This window comes from Camarhynchus parvulus, chromosome 3 (assembly GCF_901933205.1).
Source record: "Camarhynchus parvulus chromosome 3, STF_HiC, whole genome shotgun sequence".
NCBI lineage: Eukaryota > Metazoa > Chordata > Aves > Passeriformes > Thraupidae > Camarhynchus > Camarhynchus parvulus.
In genome coordinates, this window is record NC_044573.1 from 56,060,599 (window position 1) to 56,081,609 (window position 21,011).

The 21,011-nt window shown below is 43.3% G+C and overlaps 1 protein-coding gene across 1 annotated transcript in view; it reads left to right on the top strand.

The window, feature by feature from the left end:
- FNDC1 (fibronectin type III domain containing 1) overlaps positions 1-21,011 on the top strand; it is a 61,914-nt gene that overhangs the window by 11,646 nt on the left and 29,257 nt on the right. The window contains exons 2-8 of the mRNA XM_030946034.1: positions 10,350-10,559; positions 10,938-11,036; positions 12,852-12,966; positions 14,103-14,290; positions 14,939-15,046; positions 17,240-17,428; positions 18,204-20,573. Of these exons, the coding sequence (XP_030801894.1) occupies positions 10,358-10,559; positions 10,938-11,036; positions 12,852-12,966; positions 14,103-14,290; positions 14,939-15,046; positions 17,240-17,428; positions 18,204-20,573 (3,271 nt within the window). The 5' untranslated portion in view covers positions 10,350-10,357. The remainder of the gene's footprint in view (positions 1-10,349; positions 10,560-10,937; positions 11,037-12,851; positions 12,967-14,102; positions 14,291-14,938; positions 15,047-17,239; positions 17,429-18,203; positions 20,574-21,011) is intronic.

The following is a 21,011-nucleotide window of genomic DNA, read 5'->3' on the forward strand; positions in this document are numbered from 1 at the left end:
TATTCCAGGTTTTCATCAATAGGAGTGTTGCTGCTCATCATGGGTGATGCAGCCAAAATCCTGCCTGGGTTCCAAGTGGCACTTGAAGTATCCCCATGCCTCTGACAGCCTTTGAAATGTTTGAGAGACAAGCAGTGGACTGGGGTAGTGGAGAGCAAAGGGCAGCCCTGCACTCCAGGAGCTTGCATGGAAGAGGCTGTTGAAACCCATGAGTTTTCCCCAGGCACCAGCGACAGATGGATGCATGAGTGCCCTTGCACGGCCCTCAGGAGCCATGGAGCTGCTCAGGGGGATCCTGCTGCCTTGGAATGTCTCAGGGATTTCTTCTCCTACCTTCTCCTGCAGTCAGACAGAGCAATATGAGCTGTGCTTAAAACCCACTTCTCCCCACTAAGGAGAGTGTTGTCACTTGTGATACCAATGGGTTTCTTTAACATTGATTAAGCTGTTCCCAGGGCCAGTGCTGTTAATGACCCCAGCCTTTGTCGAGGCTGTGAGGAGAGTGTGAGGATGGTGCATGTGTGCAGGTGGAAGTCAGGGATGTCCCAGGGAAGATGTGGCTTCCAAGTATTCAGTTCTATGTTGTGGGTTTCTCTTCTGCGCTGTCCTCTTCAATGAACAGTGTGTTTTCAATACGTTATTTGACAACAAAAATACACATTAGAATATAGTATGAGTCAAGTGTCCCTAATTTTAAAGAGGAAACTAACCAAAATTGTAGGTCTGTTAGCTTTGTGGCAGTGTTTTGTTTGCTCTTAACTTTCCTGACATGGTTTTGATGCATTGTGTGCTTCATCTTAGACTGTTAGAAACAAAGTTACTACAGTTTATAGTAAATGAAGAACATGAATATGATAACAACAACAAAGTGTAGGTGAAAACAATGTGGTGACTACAGTCATGAACATGGTGTGGAAAGACACAGACTTTGAAGGGGGGTGTTTTATTCTGACAATGTCATGCCATGGCATGAGTTGCTTGGTGTGGGTTCATGTTCTAATTTTCTCAGGCAGGTTTCCTTCCTGTCACTGAACTTCTGATTAGGGCTAGAGGACAGCCTGTACAAGGATTATCTGGGGGAAAACAAGCTCTGTTCTAACTTTATCCTGTGCTTTTGTCATGTTTGTGATTGCAGTCAGATTAAATTCAGCCTGCACCATTTGAAGCAGCCTCAGGCTCTGATTTATCTCAGAAACAGGGCTTAAGATGTTGTAAGTTGATATTTCTACAACTGAACGTCCAGTAAAGCCAAGAAATGTGAGTTTCTTGCACACTAGGAAGAATCTGAGTGCCACTGGAACTGCTAGTGGAGACAGCCAGGAGTCTCGTGAGGCAGTGTGGTGTCAGCACTGGGAAACCTCAGGTGCATTTCAGAGGAGAAGCACTAATATTCCCTTTATCCTGCAGATGAGGAGTTGAAGGAGTGCATATGGAATCATTTGGGGTCAATGGCTTTATCAGATCCATTGACACCTCAAGTTCTTCCTTTTTATTGATTTAAAAGAAATAGGTGAACTTTGCTATAAATTTATTTTTCTGTAAAATCAGTGAGTCCTCCTCCCTGCAAATCAAATTTCCAGTGACAGGTCTGATGAAGTAGAGGTTTCCTCTGAAGCCAGGGAGCTTCATGTGAAACTGGAGTACCACAGGCATCCAGTCCCTCCTTACAGTCTTCCATTTTTAAGTTTAGAAAAGGTTAGACTTGAAGTCAGTAAACAAAGATTGAAAGGATACCTGTATTAACATTTGAAACTTAGTCAAATAGTATCGATCTGATTTTTATTTGTTATCAAAAACTAAAAGGCCGTAAGTCTAATTCTGCTGATGGTACCACCTAATCCTCAGACTGTTTTCTGGACTCTCAAGGAACAGCTGGAGTCAGAATTATGACTCTGTCCTGCATAGGAAGAAAAGTCCTTATGTTGTCAGTCATGTTAGCAGTATCCATGGCTGATATGGTTAAGCCATGTAAAAGAGAACAACCCACCAGAAACAAAATTATTTTCATCAGATGAAGAACTTCAAAGACTTCAAATGTAAGCAAGCTAATATTATCAGGACCTTGAAAGATGCATTGACTAGAGTCCCAAAGAAAAATAGATTAATGTCAATGTAAGTTAGTATTAGACAGCCAGGTGGAGGAAATGTATCTAGACAAAGGGATAGTTTGAGTGATAGGTTTACAAGCCACCTTTCAGTGCTAGTTTTGGAGTAGCTGGTTTTAAAAACTCTTCCAAAAATGGGTCTGCCAAATGTTCAACTTTTTCCATATTTTACTTATTAGGGAATTGGGAATAATTATAGTTTTATGATATACAAAGTACATTCTTCATAAATGCTGCTCCCTTTTCTGTTAGCGATTGAGGATTTTATTTTAGAAGGGTCACGCCCCTACATACTGTTCCTGATTTACAGAGTGTACTATGTCCATCCATATCCATCTCACTGCCTGATGTTTGGAAGCTTTCAGGAGGCCTGCTACTGGAATAGGTTTTATGTTTTGCGCTCCCAGAAGTGGCTGCTGAGTTGAGCAGTGGGCTGTATTTCTGCAGGAGCTGAAACAGTGGCCTGATGTAAACCATGTGTTTTGGAGCCCAGGCCATGCACATTAGTGTGGGTGGCAACAAGGAGCCCCAGGGCCAGAGCTGTGCAGCCAGGAGAGCTTGAAAACCACCTGCTCAGTTCTTCTGGAGTGTCAGAGGTTTCTGTCCTCTCATTGGACCTAAAGGAGCAATGACTTGGTGCCTCAATCTCTGGAGCAGGGGTAGATTTCAAAATAAGTTGGAGACAAAGTGTGCTACCAAGGCTTCAGCTGGGAACTAGGAAGGTTTAAGCTGTGAGAGCAGTGAAGAGTTTTGAATGCAGTCTTGAATTGAGGAACTTAAATGCATGTGGTGAGGGATATTTTTAAGTGCTCATGGGACTGATATCAGTCTCTAGGTGACGATTACAAGTGAAAAATGTATGCTGTAGTGGCACAGCTATGTAAAATAAAGCAAGGGGCTGTTTTTAAGGCATAGCTGTCCACAGCATCTCTTGAGAAAAATGTGGAAAGAGAAAGATGGAAAATGCAAGTTTTAAAATTATAACAGTGGGGTTCTGGGAGCTGTATGGCTCAGAACGGATGACTTTTACTGTTGCAGCTCTGGGCCCAATTGGAGGAACTGTTTCCATAAGATTTTGTTGTTTGGTTAGTGCATGCAGCAAAGCACAGCTTACTGAGTCTCAGTTCTCCCTTGCCAAGTGCCATGATTTTACCCCCTTGTCATGCTGGCTGAAGACAGTATCCATGCCTTTGTAGTTGTCATTTTAGAGGGAACCACAGGTGGGCCTTAATCCATTCCTGCATTTCTTTATGTGGTACATTGTTGGTTTTCTCTGGAAGCCTCGACTGACAAACCTTTGCCCAGCTATATGCTGTGGATGGTTGCGCTGATACTAATGATGCTTTTCCATCACCTGTGATGCCTGTTCAAGCCAACCAGTCACACCTGCAAGGCAGCAGGGTTAGAAGGCAGCTCTGTCCTCATGGTGACTGGCAAGAGGAGGATGTTTTGCCAAGGAATGTGCACAGCCACATACCTGTTGTCCATACCTCACATGTGGTTGCAGTGACTGTGCACTTCATCTGTTCTGGTGCTGGAGTTCTTTGTAGTGCCCATACCTGCCTGGTGAGCAACACGGTCACTGATGATGTTGCGCAGTTTAAAGGTTTTGGCTGAATAAATATGCTAGCAGATGTAGGGGAGCAACTTCATGATTAGGGCGAGATACCAAGGCTGCAGTCTTCAGGGAGAGCAGACAATTATAGCCTAATAAGTTAATGGAAAGAGATCCCCAGCTCAGCCTGTGAGAGAAGCCAGTAATGGTGAGGGCAACCCCGTACCTTTGCCAGCTGGTTTCACCTGCTCTATCCCCTCAAGGAACCCCCTAAGCTGTTGTCATTCCAGTGCTGCCTTTCCTTCCACTCAGTGAACAGGCAGGTGTTGGACAACACCCTGAGTGGGCACTGCAGAGCAGGGCCATAGTTGCAGTGTGCTCTGACAGCCTTTGTGAGGTTCCTGGGGGCCTTAGCACAGTGGTTTGATCACTGGAGAATCCCAGATGTGAGGCTTCCAAAACCAGTGGGTGTGAGAGACAGACATAGCCCAGCCTCAGAGGGCTCCCTTCAAAGGTCACTGATGCAGAAGGAAGCCTGTGCATTGGTGTCAGAGGGAGGATGTGAAGCCTTTGATAACTCACTGTTGGTTTTTCCTAAGTCGTAATACACGTGTTAATCGTGTAGAATTAGATTCCTACATTTGAAAGTGCCCTGGTCCACTGTGCTTAGCATTCAGAGGGCTCTTCAAAGGGAGCACTGGAAACTTCTGTTGACGCTGTCAATTTAAAGAATGTCCTCCAGATGCCAGGTAACTCCTCTACAGATGTATAATGAATCGCTTTCCTTAAATCAGACATTACTGCTGGATGCTGGTCCTTTGCCCAAAACTCCTGACTGGAGCCCAGTGAATTATGGCACAGATTCCATTGTGCTTTGCAGGAACTAAAGTATTCCAGTCCCTGCTTTCTGTGCCAAGCAGAAGTGTGTGGAAATGTGCTAAATGATTTTTTCTCTTTTTTTTTCCGGCAAGAAACAAAGCATTTTTATGTCGCTCGCCTCTACTGCTTTAACTGATTAGCTTATTTCCAGGAGGAGATCTGAGGTTGAGTGTACAAATTAGTGGCATTACAAGAGTTGTTCAGCCCACACAGGAGAAATCTAACAGTGCATTTTAAAATGCTAGGAGACCCACAGACCCGGTAAGCCTCAGGGTGGATTTGTTTTTCCATTGCAGTCCTACTTTCTCTTAGGTCATATTCTTAGGCTTTTACATGTGTTAACTGCTGCAGTACTCTGAAGATCCTCACTAGAGCTCGTGTTCTGCTCTCTGCCAGGGCAGGTTTGAGGGAAATCAGTGATCCCAGAGTCTTGTGCATTTAGAGCAGTCAGCACATCGCAGTTCGGAGGGCCACATCAGCACTGTTTGAGCTGGCTCACCCACTGCAGGAAATATTTTTGCAGAGTGAACTCTTCTTGGGATGGCCCCAGTCCAGCCCTCATTGAAGCTGGTGAATTGCTCACATTTTCTTAACTGAGCTTGGGTCATCGACTTAAAAAATCCCCATCAACTTAAAAAAAAATCCAGTAACACTTAGACAAAGTGACATGGGACATTAATATTTGGGTGGAAAACAACTATCTTCCTATGGTATTGTGTTTGTCCTCTTTCTTCTTTTCTTTTCTGCTGATGTGTCTTGGGGGTGTCTGTATGGTGACAGGTAATAGCCAGAGTATGTGAAGGTGAGGGAGAGCAGCCACCCCTGTGTGGATTGCTGGATGAGAAAAGTGAGATGTTTTCTTTCCCCTTTGCTTTTTAGTTATGGTAAAATGGCATTTTTCTTTTCCTGTTCATGAATAATCAACAAAGGTTGAAAGACTTAAGTTGCACAAAGGACTACAAAGCTTAGATGCCTGGCTTTGCTGGTAAAGCTTTGCTTTCATCTTGTCAAATACACTGTTTCATAATCTATTCCAAATCAAGTGAAAAAACCAAGATGGTATATCTGAATTGCCTCAACCCTTAAAGACAATACACAAAGTGATTTACCTACTGGAAGATGGTAAAGCACCATGTGGAAAACAGCACCTGTTGGGGGCATGAAGAAGAAAAAAGGTGATCATGTTGCAAAGTATTTTTGAGAACAATAGACTTTTTCCTGGTGAAGATTTGGCCATGTACATACATGCAGTGTCCATGTACTGGCCATGTGATACAGCCAGTACATTAACACTGCTATATGAGTGTTGGGCTTTAATTTCTGACTTTGCTGGTGCTTTCTGCAGGGCTGGCATTCCTCAGCCTCTCTGCACCCCTGGGCAGAATCCTGTCTTGGTTTCACAAGCTGCCAAAAAAGGGCACCTGTAGAGTTGCCTTCGGATGTGTTTGCCATGTGTGCCCTGAACTTGAGTGTCACGGCTCAAGCAGTTGCATTTAGGAGTGGCCAGTACAATAGGTTTTATGAGTATGAATGTGTTACAAAGAGTCTTACCTCACAAATGGAATTAAATTTAGAATTGCCCACTAAGGAATTGAAATATAGTGTCTCTTTTTTTCTTGTTCATTAATTAACTAACATTTTTCGCTACAAATACTGGTGACATCTTCATGGAGGTAGGGCTTGGACACTTATGGAAATGCATATTATAGAGTGTTGTTTCCCACAGAAATGGCTCAGAAATCTAGGAACTGCATCTGGCTGAGGTACTTGTCTAGTCCTGGCGGTGGTTTTGAGTGGAAAAGTACAGGGTTTCTGTAAACTGAGTTGCTCAGCTCTGAAATTGGATTGCAGATTGTCAGTGGTGCGAGGTTTTTACCTCAAAGGACAATTAGTTGAGCTTAGGGAGCAGCTGAAGACTTCTTAAGACAGGAATCTGCTTTTTGAGAAGGATAAATGAACTGAGCAGTTCTTTTCTTCTGAACTGCTCTTCTGAGCAGTACTTTTTCTTTAACCTTCCATACTGTTTTTTCTGGTAAAGCAGCAGTATTCTCAAGTACAGGGTTCAGAATTAGTAAGTCTCATTTTATGCTTAGAACTTAATTTAAAATAATAATAAAAACCAAAACACCACATTTCCCCCAAAAAACGCTGCAAAAATCCTGCCAGTTTGCTGTTGCAATGCAGATTCTGATGATTTTTTGTCAAGTTGTCCATTGCAGAATTTCATTTACCAGCTACCATTTTTGGTCTTTTCTGATGACTTGTTATCTCCTAGCAGCTACAGTTTCTACCTCCAAGCTGTTACTTTGGCCATGGCTAGGTCACTGTACTCAGTCTCCCAGATTTCTGCCTGAATTGAAAAGAGAGATTGATAGTTGCTTATAAGCTATATGGATGTTGTCTACTGGCCGTGCCAAGTTAAGTGTCATCTCTGCAGCAGAACACATTTTATAGGTCCAGTTTTCCAGTCCTGAAGTTATGGTGCTCAAAGTGTAGAAAAGGTTTTGTTGACTATGGGAGGCAAAAGGAAAAATCTGTACCTATACTTGTGGTGGTAAATTGCCTGACTTTTTGTGACCTCAAATGTCAATGACTTTTTGTACTTGTATCTTAATAGGTTTGAGTTGTTTGGTATGTTTTCCCCTGCAGTTATAGTTTGATTGCTAGGGGTCAGTACTTCCCTTTTCTTCTGGAACTATTTTGTGTTTTCCTTTGCTAGATAATTGATGAGACCCTCTGAAGAATCTGTATGATCTGGCAAGTGCAAGCTGCCTCCTTGTGTGGTTGTTCAGAGGATGTTTTACCCTCAGCTTAGACCTTGTGCTTTGGGCTTACATAATTTGTAAAATGCTTTCCTACAGTACAGAGACATTTTGGCAATAGTAGTGGACGTTTCATCTGTGAGAAGTCAGTCTCAAGGCTTTAATCAGTCCTGAATTTTTGGGGCCAAGATACTGTACACAGATTCCTGCAGTTCTAAGTAATGTTGGATTTCTAGACTGAAAGAGAGTGAAAGGGAGTGACTCTCATTTTTGAGACTATAGGAAAGCATTTTATTTTAATGTAATTGCAGGTAGATCTTTCAATGAATTCTGAAGGTGGTCACCTGTTGATTAAGTTTGACCAGAATAGATGTCCAGAAATCTCTTAAATCAGTTTTGGAACAAAAGAGAAAATGTTTACAGGGATAAATAATGGGCAGATGAAGAAGACTCAACCTTAAGTTCAGTCAAGTACTTGGTTACTTGGTAGCTAATTCTTTTAAGACTGTTTAAGACTATTGTTCTTGGGGAGCTCAGTATCCCCACAGGAAGGGGCATCATTGGGAGATGAATGACTTAAATTAAGCATTGGATTTATTACTTCCTCCTCCCATCCCTTCTCTAGTGAGTGTAGCTTGTTCGGGACAGTTCTAATTTTTTGGTGTGATTTTTGTTGTTGTTGTTGGTGGTGGTTCTGAGGGATTTTTTTGAACATGAATAGGCCTGGCCAGGAGGACAAAACTCTGGTCTTTAGGATACAATGAGTTTCTCTTGTTGCTCACTGTCTACAGTCCCAGGGTTATCCTTCTTATGGAAATTCAGCTTTTTTTTTCCCAGGGCTAAGATGAGATCAGGAGACCAGGATAAGGGGATGCTGAGGTTCAGGGGCTATGACTGCAGACGACAGTGACTCTGTTGGGGACTTAATGAGTGTGAAATGTCATTCTGACTGGGAAGTGCCAACTCTTTGGCATGGCTAAACCTTGTGGGACAGCAACTTGGTAGGTACTTCTGTGGGGAGGTGTGAACTCAGCTTCATCTTCCCCTGTGTGGCTGAGGTCAGGGCCTTCTGCCTTATTCCAGACCAGACTGATGGTTCCTAGGCTGTGATAAGCTCCTGCCCTTCATTTTTAATGACAAGTCCCTTTCTTGTAAAGCCTGGCACAGCCTTCACACAAAAACGCTGGTTTTGATGGATCAGCAGTTGTCAGCATTGACAGTTTTAACCATTGCTGATAAGTCCATCTTGGGTGCCTTCAGACTTCTACTGGTCAAACTGTGATGAGGAATGATAAATAGAAACTGGAACTAACTAGTGAAATGGGAACAATGGTAGTAGAGTGTGGTGCTACCACGAGGAAAGTAATTGAATCCTTGGAAAGCTCTGGTTTTAAAATCTCAGCTGATCCCCTGCATTCAGCCTTAGGGTCGATACAATTCTCTTTGCCTACAACCACATTTGTTTCAGATTGAATACTTTCCATATGGTTTTCTGGCTGGGCTGGTTCCTTTTGTATCCTTCATCAATTTTAATTGCAGATGAAAGCTGCAGCTTTGACTGGGGAAGCAGAGCTGTTGGGCTGCAGTGTTCTTCCCAGAACATACAGGGCTGCTGAGAGAAAACCAGCACAGTGTGCTTCCACTGCAGCCTGGAAAAACTTCTCACCTGGGAGAGCGTGGCTGGTTGAGGGGAGGTGTTATTCCCCTTAGCCGGGGGCTGGGATGCTCAGGAGAAGTGTTGGGATCTGGGGATGTGGTGGGTACCGATGGCACATGGGCTCCAGTGAGAGCCTAAGGGCATGGGGCTGGCTCAGTCTGACAAACAGGAGGATAGGGAAACATCTCTCAGCAGCCAGCTGCTCCTTGACGGGAGGCTGCAAAAAGTCACCTCTTGGTGGGAGCAAGGCACATGTAGCCCTGTAATGCTGGGCAGCAGCTGCAGGTAGCTGTTCAGGAGGTTTGGGTTGGACATGAGGAAAATGTATGAGAAATAGCATGGCAGCAGGACCAGGAAAGGGATCATACCCCTGCCCTTGGTGATACTCAACTATTTTGAGTTCTGTGTCCAGTTTTGGGCCCTTCACTACAAGAAAATCATTGAGGTGCTGGGGGGAGTCCACAGAATGGCAGCAAGGATGGGAAAGATCTGGAGCATAGGTCTTACAAAGGAACGTTGTGGGAGCTGGAGTTGTTAAGAATAGGTGAGAAAAGGTCTCAGGGGAGACCTTGTTAATCTCTACAACTGCTTGAAAGGAAGTAGTAACATGATGGGAGTCAATTTCTTCTCCCAAGCTGCAAGTGACAGAACAAGAGGAAATGGTCTCAAGTTGCCCAAAAGGAGGTTTAGATTGGATACTAGGAAATTTTTTTTTCACCAGACGAGCTGTTAAGCCTTGAACCAGTGTGACTTCTTAAAAGAACGCTTCCAACTTGTCAGCAAATGTTAAAAAATACCCAACTTGCATGAGGTACCTTTTACAGTGCTCAAGGGATCATATAATGGGAGTTTGGGAAGTCAGGAATGAAGGCATGTGCAGAACAGACATTTTAGATATGCGTCTGCTGGAGAACAGAACAATTAGAGATGGAATTAGGAGAAAAGAACCTGCTTTTAATAGTAAAACTGTTCTGTGCTTCATTTTACACTGAACTTTAGCTCTTCCCCAAAAAATAATGTACCGGTGTGCCTGAAGTGGGGAAAGGGGGTTTAAAAAAAGAAAAAGGAAAAGATTTAAACAGGAAAGCTACAAGACATCCCAAGTTTCTGGCAGGAGTCCTTGTATTACGATATGTTTTCACTTTCAAGGTCTTGCACCAGTCTGTCTGAAGGGCCTGGGAAAAGGCTCTGTTGAGTATTGTACGTCCCTGTTGGAAAGCTTGTTGTTACTCCAATTTGATTTCACAGAAACAATTAAAAAGCTGTAAAATTATGCCCTTTGTTCTGATCTTTATAGATGTGCTTCCAACAGACATATGTGGGCTGCTGATATCATGTGCTCCATAGTAATTATCATGGGGTTTGTGTGTGTGTTTGCTTATTTTGTGAAGAGAGAGGGATGCCAAGCAGACCTCTGAGAGTGCGAGCCCAGTCTCCTGAAGGCAAGTTACCTTTTCGGTGGAGACCCCCTTATGGAGCAGGCTTCAGGGGTCCACAGAGCAGATCCCAAGGCTATCCCCGTGGATATGGAGAGAGCAACCGAAGGATGAGCTATGCTCCGATGCCGCAAGAGCGACAAAACCAAGAAGCAAGAAAACTGGGTGAGTGAAATTTCCCTGATAGCACCTGGCTTAGCTAGCACACCTCTGTAGTCCCCTGCAGCTGCTAGGTGAGCACACATCACATGCTGTCCTAGGTATCAAAAACCCTTCTTCCTATAAATGAAAACACTTGTTATAATTGTGTCCCATGTCTTAGCAGAGTGAGGGTATTACATAGAGAATAGGGTACAAATTGTAGTAGAACTTGATGCTATGTTAAAGAGACACCATGTGCAAGTTTTAACAGCAGAGGGAAAGGGTGGAGAGAAGAGCCATAGCTCAGGTTCTGCTCGCATGTGGTGGGACCACTCTGAAATTCATTCTTTCTTATAAATGAGAAGAACAGAAAAACCTTCTGTTTTTTCCCTGCATGCACAGCCTCTGAATCAGTTCATGTGGTTTCACTGCCATCAAGGAGCTCACAAGGACGGAGCCAACCTGTCTATAGGTCATCTTTAACTAAAAGAAAAGTCACAGGTATGTTTCTTTCACATCTGCTGTCAATGAGCAGAGACAATTGTATGCAAAGAGATAGCTTTGTGATTTTTACACAGGAAGTCTTTTGGTGCTAGAGCTACTAGGTTTTTCTCTGTTTGGTAAAGAGCTTGATTGATATCTCTAATTCTCTAATTCAAAGCAGGATTAATAAAATAATACAACTTTGTGACATGGTTGGTTGAGTTTCTGAGGTCCTGTTTGGTTTTTTTTTTCTTTAATCTTCTCTCTATCTACTGACAAATGTTATGCATTGCAGTAACTGCATGAGAAGACTTAATTAAATCAAAGCCAGGCCCCCCAAAATGATATGCCTTCTTTCTCTCAGATCTATAACTCCTTTTTTGAAGGGCTGATTAGCAGAAGCATCAACCTGGCAAAAGTTTTCACTTTCATTGGAAAGAAGTCATTGCATGCCACTGCCATGGTTAAAAAGGATGACTGAGATTCTGAATCATCTCCATGCCAGTGTGCTTTTTCATCCCCTCACACTGTGATGTGAATGGCATGGGAATGGCAAAGTGTTTAGGAGATTCTGATGGTGATAAACACCCATGCCAGAACTGAGAATTGTGGTTGAACTGTATTGAAATCCCATCTTTCAATACACCTTTTCCTTTCTCATGCTCACTTTCTGTCTTCAGGTGCTCCCATTGCAAAACTTTGTCAATAGGCTGCCTAAGCTACTTGTGGGTAGTAGATGGGTCCTCTTGGCCATTTTTGTATGGTAGCTGTTTGCCATGGAAAACCTGGAAATGTCTGAAGACCCTCTCTGTTAAAAACCTGTATGGAAGAGGGGAAATGTGCCTCCCTGCTGCCTGCCATTTGTGCAGGCAGTGCTGGGTTTTGGGCTAATGCCCTTCTCTTGCTGAAGAGAAGGGCAATCTCTCCCTGAATTTCAGTCATATATGAGTAAGATCCCTAGAGACTGAGATCATCCTCCAGAGTTTACTGGCTCCTTTCCTTTCCTGAGACATCAATCTTTTTTCCAATGTTACTTGTCTATAAAACTCTGTCTGGAAGGTCGTGCCTTGTACATTCTGTGCCTTTGGGAGACTTGGAAATAGTTGCCATTACACTAGTAAGGAAAAATAATAAATCTCTCATTAGCCAGTAGATAGACTAGACTAAAACTACTCTGATGGACTGATAGAAAAGGCAACCTCATTAAAATTAAAAACCTCAAAATATCAAATTAGTTTCACTTAATTTTAAAATTTTGTAAATTATTTGCGAAAGGTAGTCTGATATGTCAAAACAGCCCACTTCAATGATTTTTTCTTTTTTTTCTTGTATACCATAAAAAAATTAAAGCTGAATTCAAACAATCTGTTTGAAGCACTCAAAACCATAAAATATACACTAATTCTCCCTTGTGAAAAAATTTTTGAGGAAGGTTTTATTGCCCTTCAAAATGAAACCTGATTTTAAAATCTCAGAATTTTTTTTAAGACAAAATTTCGGCTCTCTGGGTACCTCTAGCAGTGCATTTGCCAGAGATGGTGAATATCAGTATGTTATAAAACATTTGCTGTGAGTAACAGTTTGGAGACGAGTAGAATATTGAAGGACTGTCAAATGTATTAGTACTGTGGCCTTGCAGGCACACTGCTAACAAAAGAAATTATCTTTCCATGAAATTCCATCAGTAATCAATGTAATTAGTTTTCTACTCCCACCTGTATCTCTAAATCAACGGTGCTGAGTGAATATTATGGCGTCAGTTGAAGACATTTGCTGTTTTTTAAGAGAACTCCAGTGTTGTTAATGATATGCTGTTCTGTTTTGCCTTTTCAGAGGAGGAAGAGGTGGAGGTGGCACAAGACATAACTGTTCGAGTTATGTCCTCTCAGTCTGTGCTTGTTACTTGGACAGACCCACTGTATGAAAAGAGGAAGGTTGCAGCAAATAGGTACTTAGCCCTGGGTTTTTAAATGGCTACTGAAGGGGAACTGCTGCCAATGCTCTACTGAATGCTTTTGCATTCGTTTAATTGCTGTTGGTTATGAGAATAATTTAGCTTGCCTCCTAGTGCCCTGCTCGTTAGCATTTAGAGACATGTGTGAGGGTTGTACTTACAGGAGTTTACATCTCTTCTGAAATGTTGCTAGCACCAGCTCTGGTATTTATTTAGCTGTTCCAGTGTTTGTATATAACCACAGCCAGCAAATCCCCAAAGATTTGTATGGGCAAAGAAGGAGTGGGGGACAAGGCACAGCCCACAGAGGTGAGGTGTTGAGTTGTCAAAACGGACTACAGCTTCGAGAAGACCTTGCTCTGGGTGGAGTGGGAAAGACACATCACTGCAGTGGGAAAGACCACCCATCGTTGCACCCTGCATCCTCTGACCCTCCAGAATCCCCATGCAGCTGAGGCTGAGCAGGCTGGGGCTCCTGTGAGTGAGAGCTTGGCTTGTGGCAGCATGCTGCAGCAGGTGGAGACCAAAACAAACAAGGAAATGGACTGGAAACTGCCAAAGATCTGAAAGCACTGGATTGTGTTGCTCAGCCTGGGAACACTGAAGAGCTGTGCAAACTGGTGCTGAAATGCCCTGAGAGTCATAGCAGGAAAACTAGTAATTTTAGATTTCTAAAATTTAGATCTCTATTTCTTTGTGGAAGCAGTTATCAAGGCAGACAGGCGGGAACTGAGCCACCGGTGCTGCTCTGGGAGCAAGGGTCTGCCAGCAGTCCAGCCATGCTCATGGCCATGGGGCAGTGAGATAGTGGTGTGGAACCACCCAGCATGCCTGCCTCAGTTCAGGAAATCCTGCAGCTTTTCCCCAGGGAAAAGGGTGTTTTGAGTAAGAGTCTTCAAAGAGCCATCTTGGAGAGTCCATCCTTTGGGGTAAAAGCAATCCCACTCCATTAGAGAAAGGAAAAACACTCAGGCTTTTGTTGTTGGTACTTTGTTGTTTGCACTTTGGTAGGTTCCTCCCTAAGCCCCAGCAGGCTCCTTGAGGGCAAAGCATCCCTGTCCCACTCTGGTTCTGCTAATGCTGGGCAGAACCACATGCTCACTTTCCTTTTCCTGTGCTTCTGGTGCCAGGCAGTACAATGTTCGCTATCGGGAAAAGGGGGAATCGGCAAGGTGGGATTACAAGCAGGTGCCCAACCGGCGGGCACTGGTGGAGAACCTGCTGCCAGACACTATGTACGAGTTTGCCATCCAGATCTTGGAGGGAGAAAAGGAAGGCAAATGGAGCGTGTCTGTTTATCAGCGGACCCCAGAGGCAGGTATGCATTCAGAGGGTCCTTGGGCTAACACAAGGCATAGGGTTTGACCTGTGGAACGGGGCTGACTTTAGGGAAAGCCAGAACGAGCCATGTGATTGCTTGGGGCAGCAGAGGGTTGAGAAGGGTCTCAGTGCTGCTGCCTGCATCCCTGTGGTAGTGAAGCACACCAGGGGAGCACACCCAGCTGCTCTTGTGGTGCAAGGAGAACAAGGGGAAGTGGCTTAGGTATTTTGGTGGGAGGGTTCAGCACCTTGGGCCCCTGCAGCTAGATGTGCCCTTTCCTTTTAAGAAGAGCAACCTGGCTTCCATTCCTCTTTGTGAACAGCAAATTTAAATCCTCCTTCCACCATGGAGAAGATGTCGGGCCCCTTTGGTACAGGGAAATGCTCCATAACAAACAAATTACCATGTCATTCTGGCTAAGCCACAATAGCAGTCTTGTGCAGACTTCCTGTTCTTAAAATTATGGAATAAAATTTCACTATGGCAGTCTGAGAGAGAGATGTGACAGAGACAAGCCTGGACCTGAGCCATGTGTACTCTTCACGTTTATCTTTGAAGTAGCTGTATAGGAATCTCTGCTATGGAGCAAAAGGTGTATGCTGTGTTGATTCTTACTTGCCTCTTCTGTGTATGGCTGTTTCCCAGCTCCTGCCAGTGCACCTGAAAATTTGGATGTTTGGCCATTAAAGGGGAAGCCAACCTCTGTAGCAGCATCCTGGGATGCTCTTCCAGAGAGTGAAGGAAAAGTCAAAGGTGAGTCTTCACTGTTGGTTTCTAACTCCCTCAAGAAGCTGTTGTTCTCAAAGGCAGACTGCTGCCCTGCAGTAAGCTGGAACCTTGGCTGTGCCACGATTCTTTCACTTGATTAAACCCAAGCAAGATTTTCATGTTTCCACCCCAGTGTCTCCACAGTGCCACTGAGAAGCCACTGTCACTGTCTGCCTGGGATGTCACAGAGGTTCCTGGGGATAAAATGCATGCACATTTTATCTCTTCTTCCATTAATAGGCAGGTCAAAATGAGGTTCAAGAAGGAAGTTTCCAGAAAGATTTTAAAGAATTAGTTGTAGAGGAAAAAGTTGGGTAGTTGCCAAGAAAGTGAATGGGTTTATGTTGGGTTTTATTTCTAGTTTGTCATGGAAGGAAATCCTCAGCTTAAGAAGCAAACACAAATCTGATTTCAGAAGATCTCATGCATAAATCTTGTGTACTATAGTGTTATTGGACACAGCCATAAAGATAGCTTGCCAGTTGGCTAAGATTTGCATAGAATTAAAGAAAAAGAAAAAGCTCTTTCTGGGATTTTTCCCTGTTTCCCTCTGAAAATGAGGCTGATTTTTTAGCCTCCTGTTCTTCAGTAGTTAACAAGATTGTGTTCTCAAATTACTCAAGTTTTTGGAGGTCCCTTATCAGCCTACAGCATCTCAGGATTTGAAAAATCATTGGCCTGGAGGGAAGTATACCATGTCTGCAAGACCTGCTTTATGTGTTCTTCAGGACAGTGGTGGAATTCCTTCCTTTTTTTGAAGTCAGTAGAAATCTTGCCAATTACTTCAATGGAGCTGCAGCTGTGTCCAAAAATCATTATTTCTGCAAGAAGGGTCATGCAGGGACATTATCTGATATTTCAAATCTGCTCCTAATTTTGACCAATCTGTAGCCCTTTGTGCAGTTTTGTCTGCATTGTTATTAGATCATTCATCCAAGGCAATAATTTTAAAGATATCTAATATTTAAGAGCTGAATGCTTATAGACATCTAATATATCGTTGTTTGAGTCTTATTTTTAAACTAAATAAATGACAAGATATTTTTACAGGCTAAATAAAATCACTGAATTAGCATTCCATGGTCATTTTTATACCATGTGGTAATGAATTTGGTGTAAGGAATTTTTGTCTTTTGATCCTTTTGTTTTTCAATCCTGTCCTTTTTTGTATTTATACCACATATTAAAATAATGGGAAAAAGTGTTCTCCAGTAGTCATTTAAGAGTTATCAGAAGCTACAGCAGTGTCTCTGCCATGGAAGCAATGCCTGTGTAAAAAGAAGGAGAAGAAAAAAGATTCAAAGAAAAAGGATTCATACCTTCTGATATCTTGATTTGTTTTTCAGTGGAGCATTAAATTTATTGGTATATAAAATATCAATGATTTTTTTCCTTGATTTTGATGAACTGTGCATGCCTTATTTCTTAACACAATAAATATGGGGTCACTTTCAGAAAAAAAAAAAACCATGCCATTATATTCTATATTTTTCTCATTGTGGCACTGTGGCTCCTCAGGTATTATTGTGGGTTTTTGTGTAGACAGAGAAAGCTGGCAGCACGTGAAATTTATTATCAAAACCCTGGTTTTGTCTGATACCTGTGCCTCTTACAGAGGATTTGAAAACAAAACAGAACTTGCACATATCTGATATCTCACCTGCGCTTCTTGGGATTATAATGGGAAGATTCCTCTTTATGGCCAGAATTGTTCCTGTAGGGGTGAAATTTCTCTCAATACAGAAAGCTAAGACAGAGCACAGGTATCACAGTAATTCAACACTTGAAGGTGAGAGCAGGATGAATTTCAAAATGGCAACCAGAGCTTGCTTTGCTCTCTCTGCCATGGTGTTTGACCCTAGCGCTGGCTAAGCACAGTGTGTCATATTTAGAATTTGTTGGACAGACGTGATGTTGCTACCATTTGGCAAATCTGCAGTGCTGATATTTTCTGGTAGAAGTATCTCTTCTGAATAAGAACAAATATTCTACTTAACCTACATATATACATGTATCTCTCTCTCATGTCTTTGTACTCCAGCTGTTGACTCGGCGTGCATTGCCAGTGTATTAATTTTAGTAATGCACGTTCTAATTCATCCTACCCATACAGTCTGTCCGCTGGAAACAGGACTGTTTTCAGTTTCCTCCTTCCAACCGTCTGCCAAATCATTTCAGAATACATTCTTTCATACGCCCCGGCTCTCAAGCCATTTGGAGCAAAGTCCATCACCTACTCTGGAGCTACAACATCAGCCATAATAGATGGTCTGCAGGCTGGGGAGCGCTATATTTTCAAAATTCGTGCAGCAAACAGGAGGGGACCGGGTCCTCAGTCAAAAGCCTTCAGTGTCGCCATCCCAGCAGGTAAGCACCAAGCCATGAACAATGCTGTAGTTCACCCACTCTTGCTTTGGTCCCAGCTGTGTTAATTCTTACTGACTCAGCTCCTCTGCACTCTGTCTGACCTGTGCGATTTGAGTTCCTTGGTATTGTTTTTGCTTGCTCTTTTCATCTTGATATTGCCCAAATAAGTCTTTTGTCACTCTGCAGCATGCAAAAGGTCATTTTTATGGACACTTTAGCCTCTTAAATAAATGCATGCCATAATCTATGACAACACTATGTGTTCTTGTTATCCAAAGGCCAAAGAATGCAATGCTCTGGGGTTTTGGCTGCTCTGTTCCTGACAGCTCCCACTCTTAAAAGTCACTTAGTGTCTTAGATACTATTCCTTGTGTTTGGTTCTTGCTAAAAAGTTACTGTTGTAGGGACAGAATATTTTCTAAGCTAGCTAAAAAGGTGGGCCACAGCCTTACATGGGATAATGCAGCACCATGCCATCAACATGACTAAGTTCTGCTGAAGATTTGATTTCCCTGAAAGTGTGTTGCAGTCCCTGATTTTAGATGTTTGATTTTAATTGGTCTAAGTTTTACCCAAGCTACAGTAATTCCACATAGGTACCTTCCTACAACCCAAAACTTATCTTGGCTGGACTCCACAGCCTGGTTAATACAGAAGTAATTATTGTCTTATATTCTCATAAGTTTTGTTCTTGCTACTTGGGTGTTTTCTGCTTTTGGTCAGTTTTTATGAATCTTCTATTGTTGCGAATAAACACTTTTCTTTTTGCCTGTAGCTGCTCATGAGGATTCAGTTGCTCAGCAAAAGACAAATATTCAAGATAAATCAGAGGCTAAAAAGACTGGGAATGCTGGCTCATCTCCTTCTCAAAGTTCTTCTGTTTCTTCAAAAGCACAGCTGTCACCTTCTTCTAAGCAGCTGTCTGTTCATTCACCTAGTGTTAGTGATAAAAAAAGTCTTCTTTCTGAATATAAGAACAAAATCTTGACTCGAGGGGTCCTAAGTAAATCTCAGTTACCTTCTAGAAAGACAGGAGAGCTGGAACCTGACCTCCAATCCACTGAGGTGACAGACGATCGCGATTCCTCCTCCCAGGAAGCTACAACGTCACCACCAAAAGCCCAGGACCAGAGGAGGAATGTTAAACCCTTGTCCCCTAGTCGACCAATCCACCCTGTCCTTGCCTCAGGGAGGATGTCTCTTCCAACTCACATATCTGAGGTGTCAAGCCAGATGAGCACAGAGGAACGTGAGCCACCAGCACTGTTACCGTCATCAGCACAACACTCTTCTGCCTCATCTGTTCCCAGATACACAGATAATGAAACCAAGCAGTTGAGGCAAAGCAGCAACAATGTGCCTTCTAAGACCTCTTCCCATCCTCTGCCTGCCAAAAGTAATGGTCTTGTGAGTAATGGGGAAGGGACGCCTGACCCCGTGCTGGTGAAAATGTCTTCTAAAGCCTCAGAGTCTGATCGCCAGGCCTCGCCATCGAGTCGGCAGTCTTCTGTCTCTCACGAGGGTGTCTCAGGCCATCGCAGTAGGTCTGGCTCTCTAGGTCGTTCACACCAACCTGCTTCCAAATCAGCAGATTCCCACGCTCATAACAGCCATAATGAGTTTGACAGTGAAGAAGCAGAGGACAGAGCAGAACAGCTAAGTTCTAGGTCACAGCAAACAAGGCTGTCCTCAGGCTCCAGTTCCCGCACATGGAAGGATTCGAAATCGGCTGCAGCAGCAGTCTCATCAAGGTCTGCTGCTCCTGGTTACACTTCACCTCACTCTCGCTCCTCCACCAGTGCCAAATCCAAGGGAAAGGATGTTGATAAGAATTATAAGGAGGACTCACAAGATGAAAACCCCTTATTTCCTTCTTTGCCCTCTTCCAGGCAGTCTTCTTCAGCAATCTATTCCAAGAGAAGAAATCCTGGTCCCGATTCTCGCTCCAGAGAGACACATGGTGAAAAATCACCCCCCTCTGACTCAGAAGAACAACAAAGTCAAACAGCTGCTCCAGAAAGGCACTCTCTTTTGCAGTCTTCTCTTTCCAAATCCAAACCTGAAGAGCAGGGCAATCGAGAGGTAAAAGAAAAGCTTTCTCGATCAAAACCAAGCGAGTCTTTGCCTAGAAAGACACTTTCTTCTCGTCTGCCAGTGGAGAAGGCCTCCCACTCAGAGCCTCCACAGAGAGCACAAACCAGTCCTTCCATACTGCATTCAAGGGGCCGGCGCCTCCCATCCCACCGCGCCATCTCATCCCAAAGTAATGAAGAGTTGCAGGAAGAGGATGATGAGGATGAAACAGAGGGCAGTGACAGAGCAAGCAGGCACTCTGTCTTTCTTAAAGAGGTGTCTTCTTCTAGGGGATTATCTGCTTCTTTCTCTCAGGGCAGCTCAAGTTCGTCTCAATCAAAGCAGCAGCAGACAGGTTCTCAGGTACCTTCCTACAAACCAAAACACACTCAGCCAGACTCCAATTCTGCCAGTGATACAGCAAAAGACAACCAGTATAATCAAAGGCTGTCACACACTTCGAGACAAACTCGTCCTTCGTTGCCTACTCGCTCAGGAGTTGCTACAAGAACAGAATCCCAAACAGAGAAAAAAAAGGGCCTGTTGCCCTCAAAAATGTCTAACACTGAACTTCCTCAAAAAGTTCCTTCCCCCTCTTCATCTAAATCTCATCAGTCAGTTTCTAATGAAGAGGATGATTATTACAGTGAATATGATCAGAAAGAAATGGAAGAGAAACCCACATCTTTGTCTGCAAAACGGTCCCCTTCTGTTTCTAGAGGTAACAAAAACGTATATGAAGACACTGCTAGCAATAAAAGAAAATCTATGGATACTCTTCTACCTCACAAAGTAAGTTCTGAAGAAGAAGAGATGGAAAAACCTTCAATATTAAAAATGTCTCATCCTGAATCACCAAGAAACTCTGCCATAGCATCACAGATTACTCAGTCCTCTAACAAACATACCCCATCTAAACCAAGCTTTGTCTGGCCACGTTCTTCTGCATCTACTACCACACACACCATTTCTCCAGCAGTTTCTTCCACTTTGTCTCCTCGTCAGCGACTACTGAACTCCAGGCAAGGGAGCCCTTCTCAGCGCCAATTTGTCAGACCTCCTTATAGACCAGGTATGCTGCCTTTGTTGTATTAATGTCACTAATTGTGTTTTTCCTAGGATCAGCGGTTAGATGAAAAGTCCTCCAGCAGGATACAGGCTCAGTTATTTAGTATAATATGTTGCTTTTTATTTTGGTGGTTGCTGGGAAGCCCAGTTCTTGAGGACATTGCCTTTTTGGACATTGCCAGACCCTTTCTCCTGTGGTCTGATCTGCGCAGGATCCTGTGATCCACAAAGAGGGTGACAGAGTTAGATGCTAAATTGGAAAAGTTCCTTATTGAGCACTGACTTCACCAAATGCTCATTGAAAGCTCATTTGTACTCAGAACTTGCCAGACTCTCAGGTACATAGCTCTTCATCATAGATTGCTAAAAGACCTTTGTAGGTTCCATAGTGCCACATTGCCCATGCCTAGACAGTGAGGTGTTTCCTCATGATTCCCTGGCA